The following is a 20,345-nucleotide window of genomic DNA, read 5'->3' as shown; positions in this document are numbered from 1 at the left end:
TGAATTACATCTTATACTGCAGTGTGATTACTGTGCTGTGGGTCAGAAATCTTTCACTGACCCTTTGTTTCTATTTCAGGCTGAGAGGCTTTGTTGGTCGCAAAACAAAAAAAAGCCAACGACAAAGCAGTCTGAAGGGCCTCTGTGGAGCACAAACACTGCCCGTCTTTAATTCACAGTCATGAGAACTGAGGGACGCAGACGTGCCAAGTGGGGTTCTGTTATTGTTAAGAGATGTTCATGCACGAAGTCACGTACATGCACGAAGTCACGTACATGCCCGTCTGCCTCTCCGACTGAGCTCCAAACTGCCTCTGTTCTGTTCTTGAGGAACAAAAGGTTTAATTTGAGTAAAATGAAGTGGATTTGGAAGGGGGCTTTGGGTGATTTAATTATACATATAATTCATATCTCAGGCTGTTGGAAGTGCGAATGAACTCTCATAAAGGCGTTCCCCAAGGAACCTCACTGGGTCCCCGATAATTTCCATTGTACCACCAGGTAGCATGAAAACGTACTTCAACGCACCTTCGTCGTTGGAAAAAACTGAACCAAATCGACCCCAGCATTGACCCCCCCCCCCCCCCCCATTCACCCCCCCATTCACCTCATTAGTCCCGTCGGACACGGAAAAGGAGAACTGGTCGGCGTGCTTCTCTTCTTCACTGGTGTGGACATACTGGATGCTGCGTGATACCAGATCGGCCTGAGTGAACGTGCTGATCCTGGTGCCTGGAGGGAGGGAGAGGGAGAGGGAGAGAGGGAGAGAGAGGGAGACAGCGAGAGATAGAGAGAGAGAAGAAGAATAGTTGTTAGTGGAGTTGGAACAATCGTAAACACTAACTGTGTCTTTCTGTTCTCTCCACACACTCAGTGAAACATCCTGACGAGGAAACACACAAACGCAGTAAAACACACTCATGCAGACAAACACACTCATGCAGACAAACACAACAAACATCATTCAGACTTCTATTCTGTCGCTCGCTCTCTTTGAACAGATGCTAGCTCATTTGGCATCACTTGTTATTCCTGCGTTTTGTTGTTTTTCCACCAATCTTATCCGAATTGAACTTCAGTGTCAATCGTCTTCTGTCCTTTTCTTCTGTGTCTCTCTGTCATCGGACCTCTTTTGTTTTTCAGCATCAGATGGTTTTATAACTGTGTTCCTCTTTTCTTTCTTGCCTCTTTTCTTCATTTTAATGAGCGCATAAACTAAAACTGAAGTCAAACCTTCTGTTTTTAAACGAGGCTCCGTCTCCCTTTCACTCTTTTTAAACTCAGTGGGAAAAGTAATCAGGTTTTGATTGCAGCGATAAAATATTCTCGGCGTGAAACTAAAGAAACCACCAACAATGCAGCAGGTCAAATATCAGTTCAGCAAGTCACCGAACCGAGGGCCTGGAGGAAACGGAGGCTTTCCAACATCGACCTTCTTCATGTCGACTTTTGACGCAGTGAAACACGCTGAACACGTTGGTCCTCCTCGCTTGTGTCATTTATTCCCCAGATGGAAGTTTATACATCGACATGATCAAGACAGGCACATATGGAGACAGAGGCAATATTCTCAGTCAGAGATAAATAAAAAAAACGGTTTATTTGCCCATCATATCAAAACTAAAACGTATACTTTCCGTTTGTGTTGACAGGAAATAACAAGTTTTTGCTTTCCATAAATTGAAACAGACTGAATCTCATTTCACTGAAGATGTCAAAGATTTAAAGATTTAATTTCTCACAACTTACCAGAAGAAAGTACGTAACCGAAGGAGAAGAGACAGCTAAATAGGTTGAGTGCAGACGGAGAGTTCCACTATTTTGAATCATTGATGTTTCCAAAGCGTGCAATGTGAGGTGTGATGCACAGAGCTCGGTTCAGCAGTCTGCTTCGGAGAGGATACGCGTTGCATCGATGTTTTCTTTTCTCTCTGAATATATTTGGTGTGTTTTTGAGGAAAGACTTGACCTGTGACCCTCTGAAGCCTCGACTTACTGAAATCTGACAAAACACGATCACTGGAAGCTGCGACTCAGCGCTCGGTTGTGCATCGGTGCTTTCTTCAAAACTAAATGGTGTTTCCTCAGTCACACAGCAGCACAATGATATCTGATGACAACCTCAGATTATGGGTTGTTTCAGGGACGATGAGGCACAGAAGCAACGGGGAAACAAGAGGGGTGAGAGACTGCTGCTCGAGAGAGCTCACATTGAATTTAAGTGCTTTCATTTCTTCTAATCGTTGTGTCCCAATCCCACGCTGCACACTAACAGTCAGCATGTTTTAAATACCAGTGTAGTGTGTGTAGTGTTTGCACACCGTGCAGCGCTTTGAAATACTAGAAAGGCGTTTTGCATATAAATATATATATATATATATATATATATATATATATATATATATATATATATATATATATATATATATATATATATGCGCAACTCCATTTACCAATTAAAGCACGAATAGAAAACTGTCTGTTTTTATAAATATTTCTAATATTCAATCTTTTATCTGGAGCTTTTTTTGCAGCTGAGAGCATTCATGCAGACTGGAGGATCCGGTGATCGAACCAGCGATCTTTTTAGGGTTTTAAAGGGTTAAACAGGTGGGTTTCTGTACGACGACTGCAAAAATATAATAAGCAGCAGGGAGGCTCAACTCACTCTGTCCAGGGAACGCCATTGATAATGTTCATCAGATAAAATAAATAAACATTAAAAGGCTCTAAATTCATCTTCCTTTGAATGAATAAAGACTTTGTTCTTGATAAGCAAGCGTTTGCTTATTAAAGGAACTCTGGCTTCTTATTCTGCACAAAATACAAAAACTAAATTCCCATTTGTGAATCAATTGTTTTCATTGTGAATGAGAAATGATCCCACGGGCCGTATGTTGAGCACCACTGGTCTACACGGTACATAATCAGCATCATCATGCATCATAATCAGATGTAATTAGCATCGATTGACACTGATTTATATTGTTCTTTTGACTTTTTGAAGCTGTTATGGTCCCCGGCTCCACTGGTCCATGTTGATGTGTCTTTGGACATTTAACCCCAATCTGTATGCATGCGTGTGAATGTTAGTTTGATGGGCAGGTGGCGCGGTGAGATATGACAGCGACTACATGAATGCCTAATTAATAAATATATGTATGAATATCAAAATGTTTCCTGACAACTACTCACTGTTATTTGTTGTTATTTTGTATTTGTTTGAATAAGCTACTGGCTTTTGACAAACTCTCCAGCTGAGAGGAGAGCTCACAACCTCAGACAGTCGAAAAGACGTTCTTGAAGACGTTGAAAGCGCTCCGTGCTGTCGCCTCGACGTTCCTCCTGACAGCCGTTAGCCCGCAGGAGCAGCTGTGGCTAATACGGCTAATTAGCATGCTGGGCGAGCGAGCGGCGACGGGGGGCTCCATTCAGCCGCGTGCCGGATTGTTTCATGGCACGGAAGCGAATAATCACCTCCTTGTGGTTTCCATTTGGGTTCTTTGTTGGCGTATAAACAGTCAAAGGTGACATACTGTAAGAGAAGCTTGTTTTAGTTCCATGTAGAGATAAGAGTGATGAAGCTGAGGAAATGTGCACATAAAGGTTGTTATCTTTCAAGAGAACACACTGAACACACACGAGAAGTAGCAGGCTGTGGTCATTCAATAGATGTGTGTGTGTGTGTGGAGTTCATTATCAAGGACAGAGTGAATCTCTCTGTATTTAAATGAATGTTATACGAGTCTGCAGCAGATCCACCGGCCTCATCAATGCTGTCATGAGTCATTTACAACGCACTGCTTGTTCTGACATTTGAATGTATCCCACAACCAGAAAACAGATTGTTCGTTTATTTAAAGTGACACTACACGTCTTTTAAACTCCTCCCCCTTTTCTTTGGCTATCTACGCATTCTGCGATTATACTCCCACCTCAAAGAAAAGACGTCTGTTTGATGTTTGCTGCTGTACAAGACGACATTAACCCTTTGATATAACACCTGTTTATGCATAATAATAATATATATACCCAGCATATGAGCAACTCTCCGCTCTAGAAGCTGGAACACGGGTCGGCGTTGGTACCTGGGCTGGCGGCGTGCTCCAGGTGACCCAGGCTGGTCTGCTTGGTGACGCGGTAGATGAGCTCGCCCGGTTCGCTGTCCCGGTCGTTGGCCGACAGCTGCAGCGTGGTCAGCTTCTTCACGGAGTTCTCGTCCAGCACCAGGCCTTTGTTCACCACCACGGCCGGAGGGAGACGGTCCTCTGGAGGAGAGGGAGGAAGAAGGTCAGTCACAGAGGAAGAGGAGGAAAAGAAACAGAAAGAGATTATGACAACTCATCCACAAGCAGATAAAACAACAACAACGTTCAAGCGTGCCGGACGGACGATCCTTCAGTTTCCAGCGGCTGCAACACAAGTCTGGTTTTGAACCGCTGAACCGCGGCAGCAGTTTGGCTCAGAGCCCAGAAGGAGGCGAGAGGACAGAAATAAAGTTTCGGTGTCTTTTTACCATCCGGCCGCCTCGGAGACACTGAAGTTTGACGATGCGGCGGAATACACTTTAACAACAGAATCCTTCTTCCTAGAAATACATTGAGTCATCACGGCACACTCTGTGATTCTGCTCCAGGATGTGTCCAACGTGCACCCACCGAGCACGCTGATGAAGAAGGACTGGTCGATCAGCTTGTTGCCCTCTGGATCAACCAGGTTGAACTTGAAAGACAGGCTGCCTCCCTTCTCCCCCTTCTCATGGCTGTACTGCAGCAGGCCTGCAAGAAAACGGACATTTCATCTGAAGTCAGTCAAACCAGGAGCTTTTAAAAAGCCGAACACAGTACTTCTGTTGCCTGAACCTAACCAGGAAGTGTCTGTCATGTCAGTAAACCTAAAAACTAAGTGGACCTACAATGGAAGTTTATTTTGTGCACGTACTGAGCAGAAACTGACCAAAACGGTCACAAGAGGGGAACCGAGGGCCCCAGAGTGTGAAGGTTAAGAGGGAAGCCAGAACCCACAATGAGCACGGTCTGTATTTAACAATGATGTAATGCATGCATAGAGGTACTGCCGTAGCAGGTGCACATGGTCTTCATGTCTCACCAAATGAGAAGCAGGACTTTGTGAGGAAAGTGTGACAACGACAGAAGATGACAGAAGCAAAATAAACGGAGAGACAGACCTTTGTTGACGTCGTCCTGAGTGAAGCTCTGAACGGGTCCTTTCACGGAAACCTTCTCCGCTCGTCCGGTCCTGCTGAGCTGGATCTTTCCGGCCGGAGGGTCTTTGGTGAGCACGTACCTGAGCTTCAGGCTGTCCGAGTCGATGTCCGTACCCTTCAGGTTCTGCTCCGTCACCTTCGCCGAAGAGCCTGACAAAACAGATTCAGAGCACTTCATGTCGTGTTCTCCCTTCCAACGCTTCACTTTTCCTCACTCCCTGTATCAGGATGAAGCGCTGCTCCGACCCGCCGTCCCGGCTCACCTGCCGGGAGCTGCAGGCCTCTGTTGACGGTCATCTGGGGTCCTTCGCTCCTCCTGACGTCCATGGTGAACTCCAGGCGGCCCAGGTGCGTGTAGATGCCATCGGTGAGGGTGAAACCCATTTCGTCCGAGCCCCCGCTGACGGTTTCGGGCGTGTAGACCAGCAACTGGTCCAGGACGTCCTGGTAGGTGAAGGTGGAGCCCTTCGTGAGGACCCGGCCGTTCTCCAGCGGCTGAGAGTAAAACTGCCGTCTGCGGAGTTTGCCTGAAGGAAGAGGAGATGAATGAACTCTGGTTCATTGAAGAGGGTGTGTGTGTGTGTGTGTGTGTGTGTGTGTGTGTGTGTGTGTGTGTAGCTGAATGAAGCAGCATCTGGTTCAGTGCTCTGATGATCTCGGTCAAATGGAGGACGTTGTGAGTTTTTCATGCGGTACATTGAAGACTTTGTGGAAACTAATGAGCGTTTTTAGATTCCGCTAAATTACATCGCCTCTTAAATCAAAGCCCAGGTTTAAATGGGATTTGAGCCTAAATCCTGGAGCATAATGAGAGCGCACACACACACACACACACACACACACACACACACACACACACTTTCAGAATCTTTCTTTCATTCCTTCAAAGCTCTGTCCTTTATATTTTGAGGCTGGTCGTGAACCATAGAGCAGCGTATTTGGGACATTATACAGTCAAAATAAATAAATCAATAAATAAGAGGGGACGGTTGGCAATATTCCCAGATTAAAAATATGGGAATTTACAAGGTTGAAGTCTTAAATTTACGAGAAAAAACAAGTTTGTAGAAATAAGACTTTTAGGAGCAAAATAATTCAACTCATCGTTGATTCATAATTGATTGAGAAATGAACTGCAGGACTTACATCGAGTAAAGGATCAGGACTAGACTGAGACTGGTTCATAGAGGATCAGGACTACACTGAGACTGGTTCACATAGAGCAGCGGTTCCCAAACTTTTTAGGCCACGCACCCCCTTCTACATCCCGACCGGCTTCACGCACCCCCAACCCCCCCCCCCCCCCCCACACACACACACACACCTTAAAAAAAAAAAAGCAACAGAGCCGCATAAAAATCGGACGAATGAGAGAACAGTTTGCTCGCGCGTGGCGTTTGTTTTCGTGCCTTCGAAAAGGTAACGGACGTAACGTTACGAAGGTAACGGACGATTGGCCAGATTGGCCACATCTGTAGACTCGTCTACTTGCAGAGAGTAAAACTCACTCTTCTTCACGCGACCGACCAATGCAGCCAGGATGTCTTCGGACAAAGCATCGATGCGCGCGACAGTGTTGTTGGACACCGGGATCACGTCCAACTTTTTCGCTTCTCTCTCTCCAATCATACATTCCACCATCTCTTTAACATTTTCCCTCTCCTTCTCCCTATTACGCGGTCAGAATACCACCACAACACGCCGCCTGTCTCCGGCAGAAATGCGCTCATCCACGCACGGGAACAACACCGAGTTGTAATATAAACCTCCATAACACCCCGCCACTCTCGGCTCATACCTCCCCAGCAACGAGGCACATCACCCGGTCACAATACCTCCAGAATGTCCCCCGGGTGAAATCCGGGACTTGGTTTTATGGTTCCGAGTGGCGGCGCTCACTCGTTGGCGCTGGGACGCGAGGTCTCCAGCCGCCCCCGCCGCGAGGCACCCGATCGTCAGGTCTGTCAGCCCTCGGAACAGGCCGCGGGTCAATAACTTGTGGGTGGCGGGGTAGAGGCGAGGCAGATCACAGAAAATTAATAAAGACTAGAGTACAGCAAAGATATGTTGATGAGAAACGTATTTGTACGTCAAACACAAACGTAATCAGGGAGAAAATACGTTCGTGGTAAAACGTAATTGAGAATGCATTTTAGTTTTGGGGGAACTAATTTCAGACAGGACTGCACCGCCATTACATTTTTCCTCTCGCGCACCCCCTAGAGGCAGCTCGCGCACCCCCAGGGGTGCGCGCACCCCACTTTGGGAATCCCTGACATAGAGGATCAGGACTAGACTGCTGAGTAAGACATATATATATATATATATATATATATATATATATATATATATGTGTGTGTGTGAAGCTATTTCTTCTGGTGTGGCAGGGCTTTGGCAGGCCGGAGAAAAAGAAAACTCAATTTGGGAGGTTTAGGGTCCGTCAGGAGAACAGAGTGCTGGAGGTCGGTAGGTCGGTAGATCTGAGCGCGTGAGGAACGGCTGCAGTCGGCTCTCCGGCGGACCGGCGGTGTGTTTGTCTTCTTTTCAACTGTTCGGGGTGTCGGACGTGAGAGTAATGTGTTTACAAGCGTGTGTGTGTGTGTGTGTGTGTGTGTGTGTGTGTGTTCATCACGTTCACAATAATTTACTATCAACATGCTGGAAAGCCTTCAGCATGACTCTGCTGGGCTGTTTATTAGTGTCTGTGTTGTGTTCATGTATATATGCTAATATATCAGCTGCACAATGTCCTGCTCACCGTAGGACGGCTTCCTGACGATGGTGAAGAGGATCTCGTTCTCCGGCGTGTCCTGGTCGTGGACGCTGAGAGACGAGTTGGTGATGACGACTCCGGAGTTTTCCTCCACGTGGATGCTGCTGACCGCCACCACGGGCTTCCTGTCCTCCAGACTCTGCTGAGGGAGGAAAACACCCACGGAAGACTTCATGAGACAATAACAACCACGTGGATTTATGTGCAATAACAATATGTGGGACGTCATCAGTTCAGCGACAGATCTAGGACAAGAGATTCCATCTTTTGTTCATTGAAAACAATTCTTTTTTTCATGCAAAAACGTCACAAAATGCTGTTTTCAGCCTCTCAAAAAACAGAATATTCCTGCTTTTCTGTTTTATATCATATTAAACTGAATATATGTGGGTTTTGGACAAAACAAGACACTTAAAGACATCACCGTGGACATTTCTCACTATTTCCTGACATTTCATGGGCCAAACCATCAATCGATTATTCTAGAAAATAATCTAGAGATTAATCGAAAATAAAGATTGTTGCAGAACTCGCTGAAGGTTCTTCAAAATAAAAGTGGTGAAGAGAGCTGACAACTTGCATTTAAGTTCGTCTCTCTTATTGATTTCTCTACTAAGCACACTCTATATTACTACCTCTACACACACACACACACACACAAACGCTCAAAGGCTTACAGTATGCACACACACACCCACACACACACACACACACACACACACACACAGGGCTCACTGACAGCCTCATCAATTCATGTGGATGCTGAGTGTATTTGGGCTGACAGCCTGAGGACGGAGCTGTTCTTTATTTCTTCGATGGAGTCAGGAGCAGATTAAAGACGGTGGTGTGTGAAGCTTTAAAACTAAACTCGAACTTTTCCTGATGACACAGACGCCGTAATTGTCGGCGTGAGTTTCCGCGATAATAAATAAATCCCTTTATTGAGTTCTTCTGAAGACCTGAAATGATCCACGGAGAAGGTTAAACGTATTCACGGAATACAGTAAATAAGTAAATCTTTAGTTAATTCAAACTTTTCAGTAAAAGTGTCGTCTCATGGTGGTGATGCACATCCTGTTTGTAACCAGGTGACGTGAATATATACTGTAGGTTTAAATATCATGGAAAACTACCATGAAAAACACATTCATATATTTACTTCATGTTAACAAGACGTGGCTACAAAAGCGAGGAAATGAGAAAAGTGTGATCTTGTGTTTAAAAAGATTATACTCGAAAAAAACGTGTTTTTTCACCTGAGAAAACAATTCAGATCAAACATTGGATCACCAGATCATTTTTCTCCAGTTACCTGGATGTCAATGTCGACGTTGAACGCCTCTGTCTGGCTGTTCCCGTCGCTGATGTAGAAGCTGAAGAAGTCCTGTTTGGCCTGAGCTTTGTGCTGGCCGTCCTGGACGTAGAAGATGTGGTCGGCCGTCAGGTCGTCCACGGAGAACGGCACATCGGGGGTGACGACCCGCGGGCCGCCAACGGAGCCGCCAACGGAGCCGCCAACGTCGCCAACGCCGCCAACGCCGCCTCCTGCTGGAGAGACAGTCGAGAGACAGACTTTAGAAATCCGGCGGCGGGATTGAAAAGCAAGATTTCTTTAAACAGTCGCGAAAACTACACCGTTTGTCACAACCAGAAGCTGTGACAAACATAATCATCTTCAAATTATCATCTTTCCAAAGGTCCTCGAACACATCATGTTTGATGAACGCTTCCATCAGAAAAAGCAACGAAAACAAACCTTAAAATTGTGATATTTCATCTAAAACATTTTATTCTACATGTTCTCATTTAAAGTCTCGCCCCAAACAAACCGTTTGCTTTAACCAGATTCTGTAAAAACATTAAATTCTGAGCTCCTCAGCGCAACTAGGAAGCTCTGATTGACTCATCGGAGACCAACAGTCATGTGACAACAATTCAGTGAAACTTTGACTGAACTTCAGGCTGCTGAGCACAGAGGCTGTAAGTAAAGGTTGTAAAAATGAGAACAGTTCAATATAAATAGCACATGAAGCCTCCATCTTTTTTCCCCAAAAATTGTTAACACTTGTAGACACTTGGAAACATGTTGGATATTTAGATTCTAGCGTTTTCCAATTTTTGTAAAATAAATTATCAAAGAAATTCAACTTGCGCTTTCTTTCCTTTTTTCTGATGAATGGCATTATAACTGTGTTACTCTGCACAGAATACATGTCTGAGTTCTCTCTAATTCTCGTCATGGTTGTGCTGTTTCCATAGAGGAGCAGGACTTTTATATTGCGGTGAGAAACGAGACCACAGAGAGTGAACTGTGACTGCTTTGGGGTTCAGAGGGTTAACTCACCTCCGTGGGATTCATTTGTGAACACATGTTTTATTTCCCCGATGAGAAAACACTCTTGTTACACAAGTTCACTGCTTCTCCATCCCGGTGTATCTCCAGCTGTGTTTCACATCACACTGGCACTTTGTCCTCGGCACACAAAAGTCTCCAGATAGCGGCCGATCACTTTTAACGTCTGGCAGCTGGGAAATGACGGCGGTCCTTGTCTCTTTTCCCCAAACTCTCTTTTTATTTCCCTTCAGTCGGCGCATCAATCCTGCAGTTTGGATGCAGGATTGATGCGCCGCGACGCTTCCACAGTTCCCTTCAGCTCTGACTCTTTGTGGCGCCGAAGGAGAGTCGCCGTGAATGAACAAAATCAACCGTGAGTTTTGAGACAAAGTGTGAGCGTCTTCGTCACAGAAGACGAGATGAGTCTTCAGCGGACAGATGATGTGTGTGTGTGTGTGTGTGTGTGATGAAATGATTGCAGCCCTTGTTGAAGCGGTGAAGAGAGACGACAACCTGCATTTAAGCTTTTATATAAAATCACTCTTCATATTGATTTTGTTCATAATTTAAGTTTTGGTTTCTTTAAAGTTCATCACGAACTGAAAACCGTTGTATTGAATACATTTAAAACCTCTGGATACTTTGTACTCGTCCTACTTTCCAGAGGAACTGAAGTTTTGTCTCCTGTGCAGCAAAATAAGGAATAAAACAATAACTACGATCCAGTGTGTGTGAGTGCAGAAGTAAATAAACGAGTGATAGATCATCTCATAAAGACCTTAAAGCTCCTCCAGCTGCTCCTGAGGCCGTTCTCTGACTTCACAACACTGAGGTGGAACAAACAACGTGCCGACAAATACTTCTGTTTTCAGAGCCTCACTGATTGAGGCAACGCTCGAGGGAAGGCCAGAGGTTCATTCAAAAAAGATAAAACCTGCTGCAAACACTCTGCAAACACTCGACAGCCTGCCAATACATGGTGAGATGTGCTGCGTGTGGATGTGGCCTTGATAAACCCGCATCAAACACTTTGGCTACAAAGTGTCCAAAAATGTAAAAAAGGTTCATCCTGCGTAATAAGCGTGAACATGCTGAGTAAACTTCATTAAACCCATTAAAGCTGGATATTTCTGGCAGTGCAGCCAGAGGAAAGGTCAGGCTTTATTTGATTCTGCTCATTAAAAGCTTCTGCGTGCGACGTTTCAACTCATCCGAAAAGGAAAAGAGTCTCGGAGGATAGAGGCGGGATGCAGGTCGTGCAGCTTGTCAAGCATTCGGAGACGAAACGGAACTTTAGGCAGATAAATACGTTTAATTTGACTTCAAGGAAAATGTCTCTAATTGGGCGGCTTGATGGACCGATGACGCCAACCTCAGTCTAATAGTTTATAAAAGTCTGTTATCTGAAAATGTGAATGAGCTTTATGTTACATGTGTATGTTTAAATGCTTCTGCACCAGCTGTTATGATTGACATGCATCACATCAGAGGGCGTCTTTCATGCGTCTCTGTATGTGTGCCTGTTTCTGTGCCAACACAAACAATGCTAATGTTTCTCCAGAAGCTGTTTTGCATATAAATACATCACATGTATGTACAGTGTGCGTATTCTAGTCTGTATTTTGTTCTGCAGTGCAATCATGCAGCACATCAGCGTGCGGGTTCGTGCATCCAGCTGCACATCAACACGCAGCCTGTTTCAATATATATATATATGTATATATATATGTATATATATATATATCCATATCTGACTGCATGTGTTCGTCCTTCAGTACCTCGGCAGACAACTCTTTCTTGCATGTCCACTAATTTGCATTGCTGCGGCTTCACATCTGTTATTAAATATGCAAAGTGCTGCTTCACATATCAACTCAGCACTACCCTCTGCTAATGCAGGGGGGGGGGCTTCAACTTACAACGAGGCGGAAACCTCCGCCGAGTGAAGTGTCTTAAAGCTGCATTCTCTCTAGTGTCCACCAGGGGGCGACGCCTCTGGTTGTATAGAAGTCTATGAGAAAATGACTCTACTTCTCTCTTGATTTATTACCTCAGTAAACATTGTAAACATGAGTTTATGTCTCAATCTCTAGTTTCAAGTCTTCTTCAATACAGCATGATGTTCATTTAGTACATTATGGTCCATTTAGAGTCACACAGACCATAAAGCAGGGGATGCTTTAGGGCGGGGCTACTGTGATTGACAGGTCTCTGACGCTATATCCAGCGTCTCTACGTCACTCTTCAGCAGGATAATAAGAGCGATGAGGTAATCTAGTTATTTATGGTTAATAATTCCGGTAAACTTTGATTTAGCCACCAACGTTGACTCATATATTAATGAAAACCATGTCTTGGAAAGTATTTCATAATAAAATAGACATGTGACATGCAGCCAGAGGAAGAGGATCAATGCAGGATCCGAACCAAAGACGCTGGCTCTTCTTTTATCCTCCTGCTTCCTTTCTGCTGGCTAACACGACAAACTCTGCCTGTGAAAACGTCTCCTCTGATTTATTTTAACAGCTTTAAGCTTTTATGTTTCCTTACTGTCTTCTTCCAGAGCTTTCAGCCGCATCACACAGCCGTCACCAGCTACCGGGGGATGGTGAGCGTACGAGTGTGAACAGAAGTGAGAAGATGATGCAGGTGAGACGCTCACACGGGAGCAGCGCTGAGCCAGGTGTGCTCTCACATGTGTACAGTGTGTGATGTGTCTCTGCAGGACGCTGCTCAGAGATCATATTACGATTCATATTGAGTCCAAAAAAGGGTTTTCTGAAGCAAATTGCTCCAAAATAATGAAATAAACAATCCATCAGTGGAAAACTCACTGAGGATAACAGCACATGTTGGTGAATGTGGCAGGTTTTCCTAAATCCCTCGAACAAGCCAAACTCTTTCGCTCTAACCCTGCTCATAACACACACACACACACACACACACACACACACACACACACACACACACACACACACACACACACACACACACACACACACACACACACACACACACACACACTATAAGCTCTCACCTCTGTTGGTGTTTTCGATGAAGCCGTACTTCGGAGGACTGACGAGCCAAACCAGCAGGTCCTTCCTGGGCGTGTCCAGGTCCGACACCATGATGTGATTGGTCGACAGCAGCACTCGCCCGCCTTCCTGCACCTGAACCGCAAAATACTTTTTTTGCCCCACGGATCGTTTTCACACCGACGCTCCTGCAGACAGCGGGTCGGCTCATCGTGACGGATCATAACGGATCACAAGACCTTTTGTTTCCTCTACCTGCTCGCTACAAACTCTCTCCAGATGTGTTTGATGCCTCGAAATGTCGAAATGTGTGAGGATGGCCTTTGTAATAATGGGTCCAACATGTTCTTATACAGTAGAGCAAAGTCTCATTTACATTCCAGTTCAGTGGGTAAAAAATGACTTCCGTCAATGTCCTCTACTTCTGAGTCCCGGGCTCTCTGAGGGACAACGTGTGTGTATCGAGGGTTCTGCTCGGCTTCGTTTGTCTCGTTGAAAACAGTTTCTGAATTAAAAACAACCTCGAAAGAGTATTTTTAGGATCAGAGTCTCAGAGGGGACATAACTGTGCGGTTTGTTTGTGCGTTTATGTTCAGTCACCGCCATGAAACTGTCATATTATAAACATTCGGATCATTTCAGCATCGGGCCCGTGTGTGCGTGTGTGTGTGTGTGTGTGTGTGTGTGTGTGTGTGTGTGTGTGCGTGTGTGTGTGTGTGTGTGTGTGTGTGTGTGCGTGTGCGTGAGACCACCTTGATGCCGCTGCGGACCGTGACCGTCGGCGGCTGTCTGGGCGCGGAGGTGATGGTGATGGTGCACATCTGGTTGTCAAGGCGGTTGTTGTCGGCGTCGTACACGACAAAGTGGAAGATGTCGGTGACCGGCTGGCTGCCCGTCTCCAAGGAGGTGACGTACCTGCAGACGGAGACGACGGTGAGTGTTGATTCGATGTTGTTTCATCACTAATTAGTTTGATCCAATAAATCTCCGCGAATGAAAACATGAATATGTCTAAACCTGGACGGATAAAGAGGACTTGGAAAGAAAAGCATTGGTGCTCCCGCTGCCATGCAGCTGCTTATCTCTTCAAAGCACGAATAACATTCAAACACTCTCCTCTAATCCCATTTCATTCTCATAAAACAATTCCCCCGGCTCTTGTTTGTACCCCCCCCCCCCCCCCCCGGAGGATGGTCCTGCTAATCAGGGCCTTATGCAAATGAAGCAGTTAGAACGTGAATATTTATATTCATCTCCTCTCAGATGGGGCCTCGGTACCTCATTTCAGAGTGATGCTAATTGGCATCAGGCTGAGTCACTGAACGTGTGTGTGTGAATGGCTACTAAATGATTTCCGGCTGATTCGTTTGTTTTCTTGCTGGGTTTCTGCTGGTAATGTTCCCACTCGTCTCGTGAGGAGACGCGTTGGATTGAAGAGAAAGCCAGCGAGCTATTACCGCCTCTTCTTCTGTGGTGCCGTCGAGGGGAACGCGCTCCCCGCCCACTCCGGCTGCAATCACACAAATTCATCGCGACTGAAGAACCCTCAGAGCGTCTCAGCTTTCTGTGCAACAACTTTTCACTTTTCTGAGCAACATCTCCTGACTTTTCCTCTCTCTTCTTTATTAGAAGCTCTCACATCCCGTCGGTACCTCAGAGAAACCTAAAGCCCATCACTCCTCCCTCTTTTCTTTATTCTACGTGGTTTCACTTTCTTTTGAAGGGTTCCCAACTCTCCTTTGGGTTTTTAATGTTATGAAACACTTTTAACACACACTGGATAAACTCATCATGTCTGCAGGTTTAAGTAGAGTCCTGATTCACAGGTTCCTATAAAAGTCACCACGAGGGAGCTGTGAACAGAACTCCTCGAGCATTTCTTTTATTTTTACTGAAGAACTTAAGAAAGCGCTAACTCACTCTCCTCCCGCCCATGGACCCTCGTGAACCTTCACGCTGATACAACGCCTGCTTCTGGGCTTTGGAAAGTCATTTTTGGTGAACAGCTGCGCTTTCTTTGCTGATATTCTGTTTTTATAATCCTCTGAAGTAGAACTGAAACCGTCGTGGGGAACTGAAACCAAGGATATTATTTTGGGCGATTTTCATCGCGAATGTTTCGAGACTCTCGCCTTTAACGATGACTTCCCAATCGTAACAGCTATTCCACGAGTACCAGGAGAAGTCCGACGCGTGAGTCCTTGAAGCGCTGTCCATGTCTGCCTGCCGTCCCTCCTACCTGATCCTGTGACCGCTGACGTCCTCCATGGTGAAGGAGGAGTACTCCCTCAGCTCCTGGTGCTTCTGCTGCGACTCGCTCCGGGTCAGGATGCCGTACATCGGCACCGACACCAACTGGATCTGGATCTGCTCGTCTGGGGACGTGTTGTCCTACGAGAGACACAAAGTGAGAGCTTATATCTGAAGGTATAGACATGTCGTCTCCTCCTCGAAGCATCGATAACTCTCTCCTCTCTCCCCGGTGAACTCACGGTGTAGGCCAGGTGTGAGCGTCTGATCACGGTGCTGCTCTTCTCGCCCACCTCCAGCGACAGCGTGGCCCCCGGGTCCCGCTGGGGGCCGTCGCCCCGGGCGCCCAGCACCGCCACCTGCACCGCCGTGGTCGCCATGGAGATGCCGTCGCTAACGGAGAAGGTGATGGCGTCGTCCCGGTCGCTGAGGCCGGCGTGCCGGTAGAGCAGCACGTTGCGGGTGACGTCGCTGAAGGTGAAGGTGTCGCCTGACGGGACGGAGAAGGTGGGAACGCAGGTGAGTGGGTGAGTGTGTGTGTGAGAGTGTGTGTGTGTGTGTGTGAGAGTGTGTGTGTGTGTGTGAGAGTGTTTCTGGTTTGAGTCCATGTAGCCTGTTTCTGTGCAACAACTTCTAAGTTGTCTGAGCAACTTCTAAGTTGTCTGTGCAGCAACTTCTAAGTTGTCTGTGCAGCAACTTCTAAGTTGTCTGTGCAACAACTTCTAAGTTTTCTGGGCAACTTCTGAGTTGTCTGTGCAGCAACTTCTGAGTTGTCTGTGCAACAACTTCTGAGTTGTCTGTGCAACAACTTCTGAGTTTTCTGTGCAACTTCTGAGTTGTCTGTGCAGCAACTTCTGAGTTGTCTGTGCAACAACTTCTGAGTTTTCTGTGCAACTTCTGAGTTGTCTGTGCAGCAACTTCTGAGTTGTCTGTGCAACAACTTCTGAGTTTTCTGTGCAACTTCTGAGTTGTCTGTGCAGCAACTTCTGAGTTGTCTGTGCAACAACTTCTGAGTTTTCTGTGCAACTTCTGAGTTGTCTGTGCAGCAACTTCTGAGTTGTCTGTGCAACAACTTCTGAGTTGTCTGTGCAACAACTTCTGAGTTTTCTGTGCAACTTCTGAGTTGTCTGTGCAACAACTTCTGAGTTTTCTGTGCAACTTCTGAGTTGTCTGTGCAGCAACTTCTGAGTTGTCTGTGCAACAACTTCTGAGTTGTCTGTGCAACAACTTCTGAGTTTTCTGTGCAACTTCTGAGTTGTCTGTGCAACAACTTCTGAGTTTTCTGTGCAACTTCTGAGTTGTCTGTGCAACAACTTCTGAGTTTTCTGTGCAACTTCTGAGTTGTCTGTGCAGCAACTTCTGAGTTGTCTGTGCAACAACTTCTGAGTTGTCTGTGCAACAACTTCTAAGTTTTCTGAGCAACTTCTGAGTTGTCTGTGCAACAACTTCTGAGTTGTCTGTGCAACAACTTGTAAGTTTTCTGAGCAGCTATTTTCCGGCTGAACGTCCACTTTGTCTTGTGCTCAGTCAGCAGTTGTGTCCGTGTCATGTGACTCGTCTCACCGTTGGCCATGCTGGTGTGCGAGTTGCCGTTGGTCTTCACCAGCTCTCCGTGGACGGGAGCCTCCACCAGCTCGAACTCCAGCTCGTCTGGAGCCGTGTCAGCATCACTCACTGCCAGCTGCTGACCGCCTGCACGCACACACACACACACACACACACACACACACACACAGAAGAAGGAGTGTTAAGAGTGTCTGTAGCAGACTGTAAACACACACACAGCTCTTTTTCTCCAGCATGGTGTTGCTCATCAGGGTCATACTTCAGAGCTCATTACCTCACAGAGACCAATTCATCACTCACTGGACCGCTTCACCGCAGGCTGTCCTATCAGGACTGTGTGTGTGTGTCTCTTCTTCTCTTACCTATGGAGGCCTGTCCTCCCAGGCCGACCTCCAGCACCGGGTCCAGAACCTGAAACACCGGCGGCTGCTGATGGTTGGACAGCAGCAGGACGGCGAAGTCCAGCTCAGGAGTGGTGTGTTCCCCGTCCGACACTGTGAGCCACCGAACCACAGAGAGAGTCAAACACGCAGAACACAGGAGAATAATGAGAGAATCAAAGAGCTTCTAAAACAAACACACACCGCCGACGCTAATTGTCTCCGCAGCTCTTTAACGGAGGAACATTTTGAATCACGAAACACAAGATTATTACTACGGGAAAAAAAGAAAACCACACGATCACAGGAGCTGTTCATTAAAAGTCTCCCAAGAACAAATGAACCAACTGCTTTAACAATTCATCAGAGATTTAGGAGGAAACTCGCTTCAAATGTTTGTAGCTTAATTGGCTCCGTTTGTCACTTCGACACGTGACATAAAATAATACCCAACAAAGTACAACAAAGATGTATATTATACATATATATGTATATATATATATATCGCCTCATTGATTTATTTATTTTATATCCATATTTATCTATTTATGTTTGTATCTGTCGAAAAAGTATCTGTAAAAGTGAAATTATGTTTATTTATCAGTGGAATAGTGATCTGCATGGTAACGATCAGCAGCCATTGCTGTAGTGTTGAGGGACGGGAACTGTATTTTTCACAGTTTCAATTTCAATGAACTTTTTAACAGTGAACTAACGGAGGAAGTCCATGGAGAGGATATAAGGACCATATTTATAATTTTACATCATATTTACGTTTTTCAATTTGACGAGTTTATAATGGCGTCTGCTTATTGTAAATACTGCCTGTGGAAAAAAGCCCCAAATTTAAATTTATTTCAAATTATTTTCCAATTTTGCAACTCCAGCTACAACGAACGAGTTTTGCATTGCCGTTCAATTCTCAATTACTTTTTCAAAGAACAGTCCAAAACAAAAACACAAAATAATGGAATGGAAGATGACTGAGGATTGAAGAGGATTTAGTGTGGAAAAGAGGAGATGAGGTGGAAGAAAAAAAAAGAGTAGGAGAGAGGAAACTAATTGCCTCCTCCTCCTCCTCTCTAAACTGAGAGAGATGAAGTCCTCACCTGTGAAATAGACGCTCAGCGACTCCGGCAGACCTGTTCGGGTAAAAAAACGAAAAGGAGATCTTTTAGCGCTGTGAGGTGATGAAAGTAAAAACAGAGGACGGAGGCGGAGCTGACGGGCCGTTGCTGCCAAACATAAAAAGTGAACAGGATGAGGCATTAAAGTCAGGAGGCCATGTGGAGGAGTTACCGATGCAAAGCTTTCCCTCTGCAGCTCCACACACTCAGATTAACAACTAAAGTCATCTTTGATCTCGGATTATTGGGTTACGTTGAAATAAACGCTTTACTTTGAAAAACAGTTAACAGCCGTATTTATTGACTCCTTATTGAATATTGATTCAAGCAGCCTCTGGTCTGCGTGTACTCGTGCGGCTCACCGATGAAGGAGTACTGGTAGAGCTCCTGCAGGTGTGGCGGGGCCGGCGGTGGTCTGTAGATGAGCTTGCCGTTGTTGACGTCGGCCTGAGTGAAGTGTTTCACCGGAGCGTACGGTCGGCCCAGGTGCTCGATGGCACCTGAGGATGAGCGGCACGGGACGAGAGACAAAGGAAATCAACACTCCAGACTTGAAGACGAGGTCTTGTCACAGTGCCTTGCTCGTGGGCCCTTAAGTGAGTCAGGAATCAAACAGCAGCTCAGAAGCTCACTCACTGTGTCTAATTATAAGGCTCCTGCCCCCCTGACACAACTTAGATTACAATCCTTTTAATCTTCTCCACATTATGAGGGAAAGGCTCTGCGTGCGTGTGCGTGTGCGTGTGCACGTGTGTGTGTGTGTGTGTGTGTCATCAGGCTGGTGTCATACAGCGTTCGTAGCAATTTCTACGAAAAATGAATGCGCTGTAATTTGAAGATATCCCACAAAATGAATTTATATGTAATCGTCGTAATAATGAACCAGGAAGTATTAAAGACGCAAAAACTTTCAAAGTAAAGGACGGGAGGTGGACGGGTCAAACAAAAACCAGTCGACTGAAGTCTGAGCCTCGTGTGAGACAAGAAACCGAACTCAGTAGTTTTGTTGCTTAAACTTAACTCAGTTGTTTCCTGTGAAGACGGAAGTTTATTTTGAAACGACTGTATTCATGTGAGGGTCAAATCAACACGTGTTGCTGGACCTTCGTAGGAAAACCGTGGAAACTGAGCCGTGACTTTTTCGCAAGATATCATAGAAACTTTTGTACGCGGATACGTTGGTGTCATAGACTTCATGTATCAATGGACGACGCGTCGCTGCTTCCTCCCACTGCAGCCAAAATATCCCGGGTACGTGAGAGCGGCCATCTTGCGTTTATTGACATCATTTGGAGCCAGAGTCTGCGTCCGCATGAGTGTGTGAATCATGAGAAGTTATCTCAGGGGGCGTGTCCTGTGTCATGTAGCCTGTGTGTGTGTGTGAGTGCGTGTGTGTGTGTGTGTGTGTGTGTGTGTGTGTGAGGCTGACCTTGTCCCTGCGGTAGCGGTTTGGTGATGTTGTAGATGAGTTTGTCGCTGGGAGTCTCCGAGTCGATGAAGGACAGAGCTGTAGGCGTTATCTCCGTCACCCGATCCTCCAGAGCCTGCACACACACACACACACACACACAGACCGATGTACACACACACACGCTGAGGTGAGAACAGAGCTCCTATATCCTCCAACTCTGATGCACCACATGTGATTATAA

General features: G+C 45.9%; 1 protein-coding gene across 1 annotated transcript in view; it reads right to left on the bottom strand.

Moving 5' to 3' along the window:
• The window catches only part of fras1 (Fraser extracellular matrix complex subunit 1), a 184,638-nt gene that overhangs the window by 20,913 nt on the left and 143,380 nt on the right, over positions 1-20,345 (bottom strand). The window contains 16 exon segments of the mRNA XM_079270426.1: positions 608-732; positions 4,089-4,268; positions 4,659-4,778; positions 5,189-5,377; positions 5,491-5,754; positions 7,986-8,142; positions 9,313-9,548; positions 13,373-13,505; positions 14,123-14,285; positions 15,610-15,761; positions 15,863-16,110; positions 17,184-17,312; positions 17,549-17,680; positions 18,676-18,708; positions 19,056-19,193; positions 20,123-20,237. Of these exon segments, the coding sequence (XP_079126552.1) occupies positions 608-732; positions 4,089-4,268; positions 4,659-4,778; positions 5,189-5,377; positions 5,491-5,754; positions 7,986-8,142; positions 9,313-9,548; positions 13,373-13,505; positions 14,123-14,285; positions 15,610-15,761; positions 15,863-16,110; positions 17,184-17,312; positions 17,549-17,680; positions 18,676-18,708; positions 19,056-19,193; positions 20,123-20,237 (2,514 nt within the window).

The sequence above is a fragment of the Melanostigma gelatinosum genome (assembly GCF_949748355.1).
Source record: "Melanostigma gelatinosum genome assembly, chromosome: 6".
In the NCBI taxonomy this organism is placed as follows: domain Eukaryota; kingdom Metazoa; phylum Chordata; class Actinopteri; order Perciformes; family Zoarcidae; genus Melanostigma; species Melanostigma gelatinosum.
This window is presented reverse-complemented; position numbering and strand designations above follow the sequence as displayed.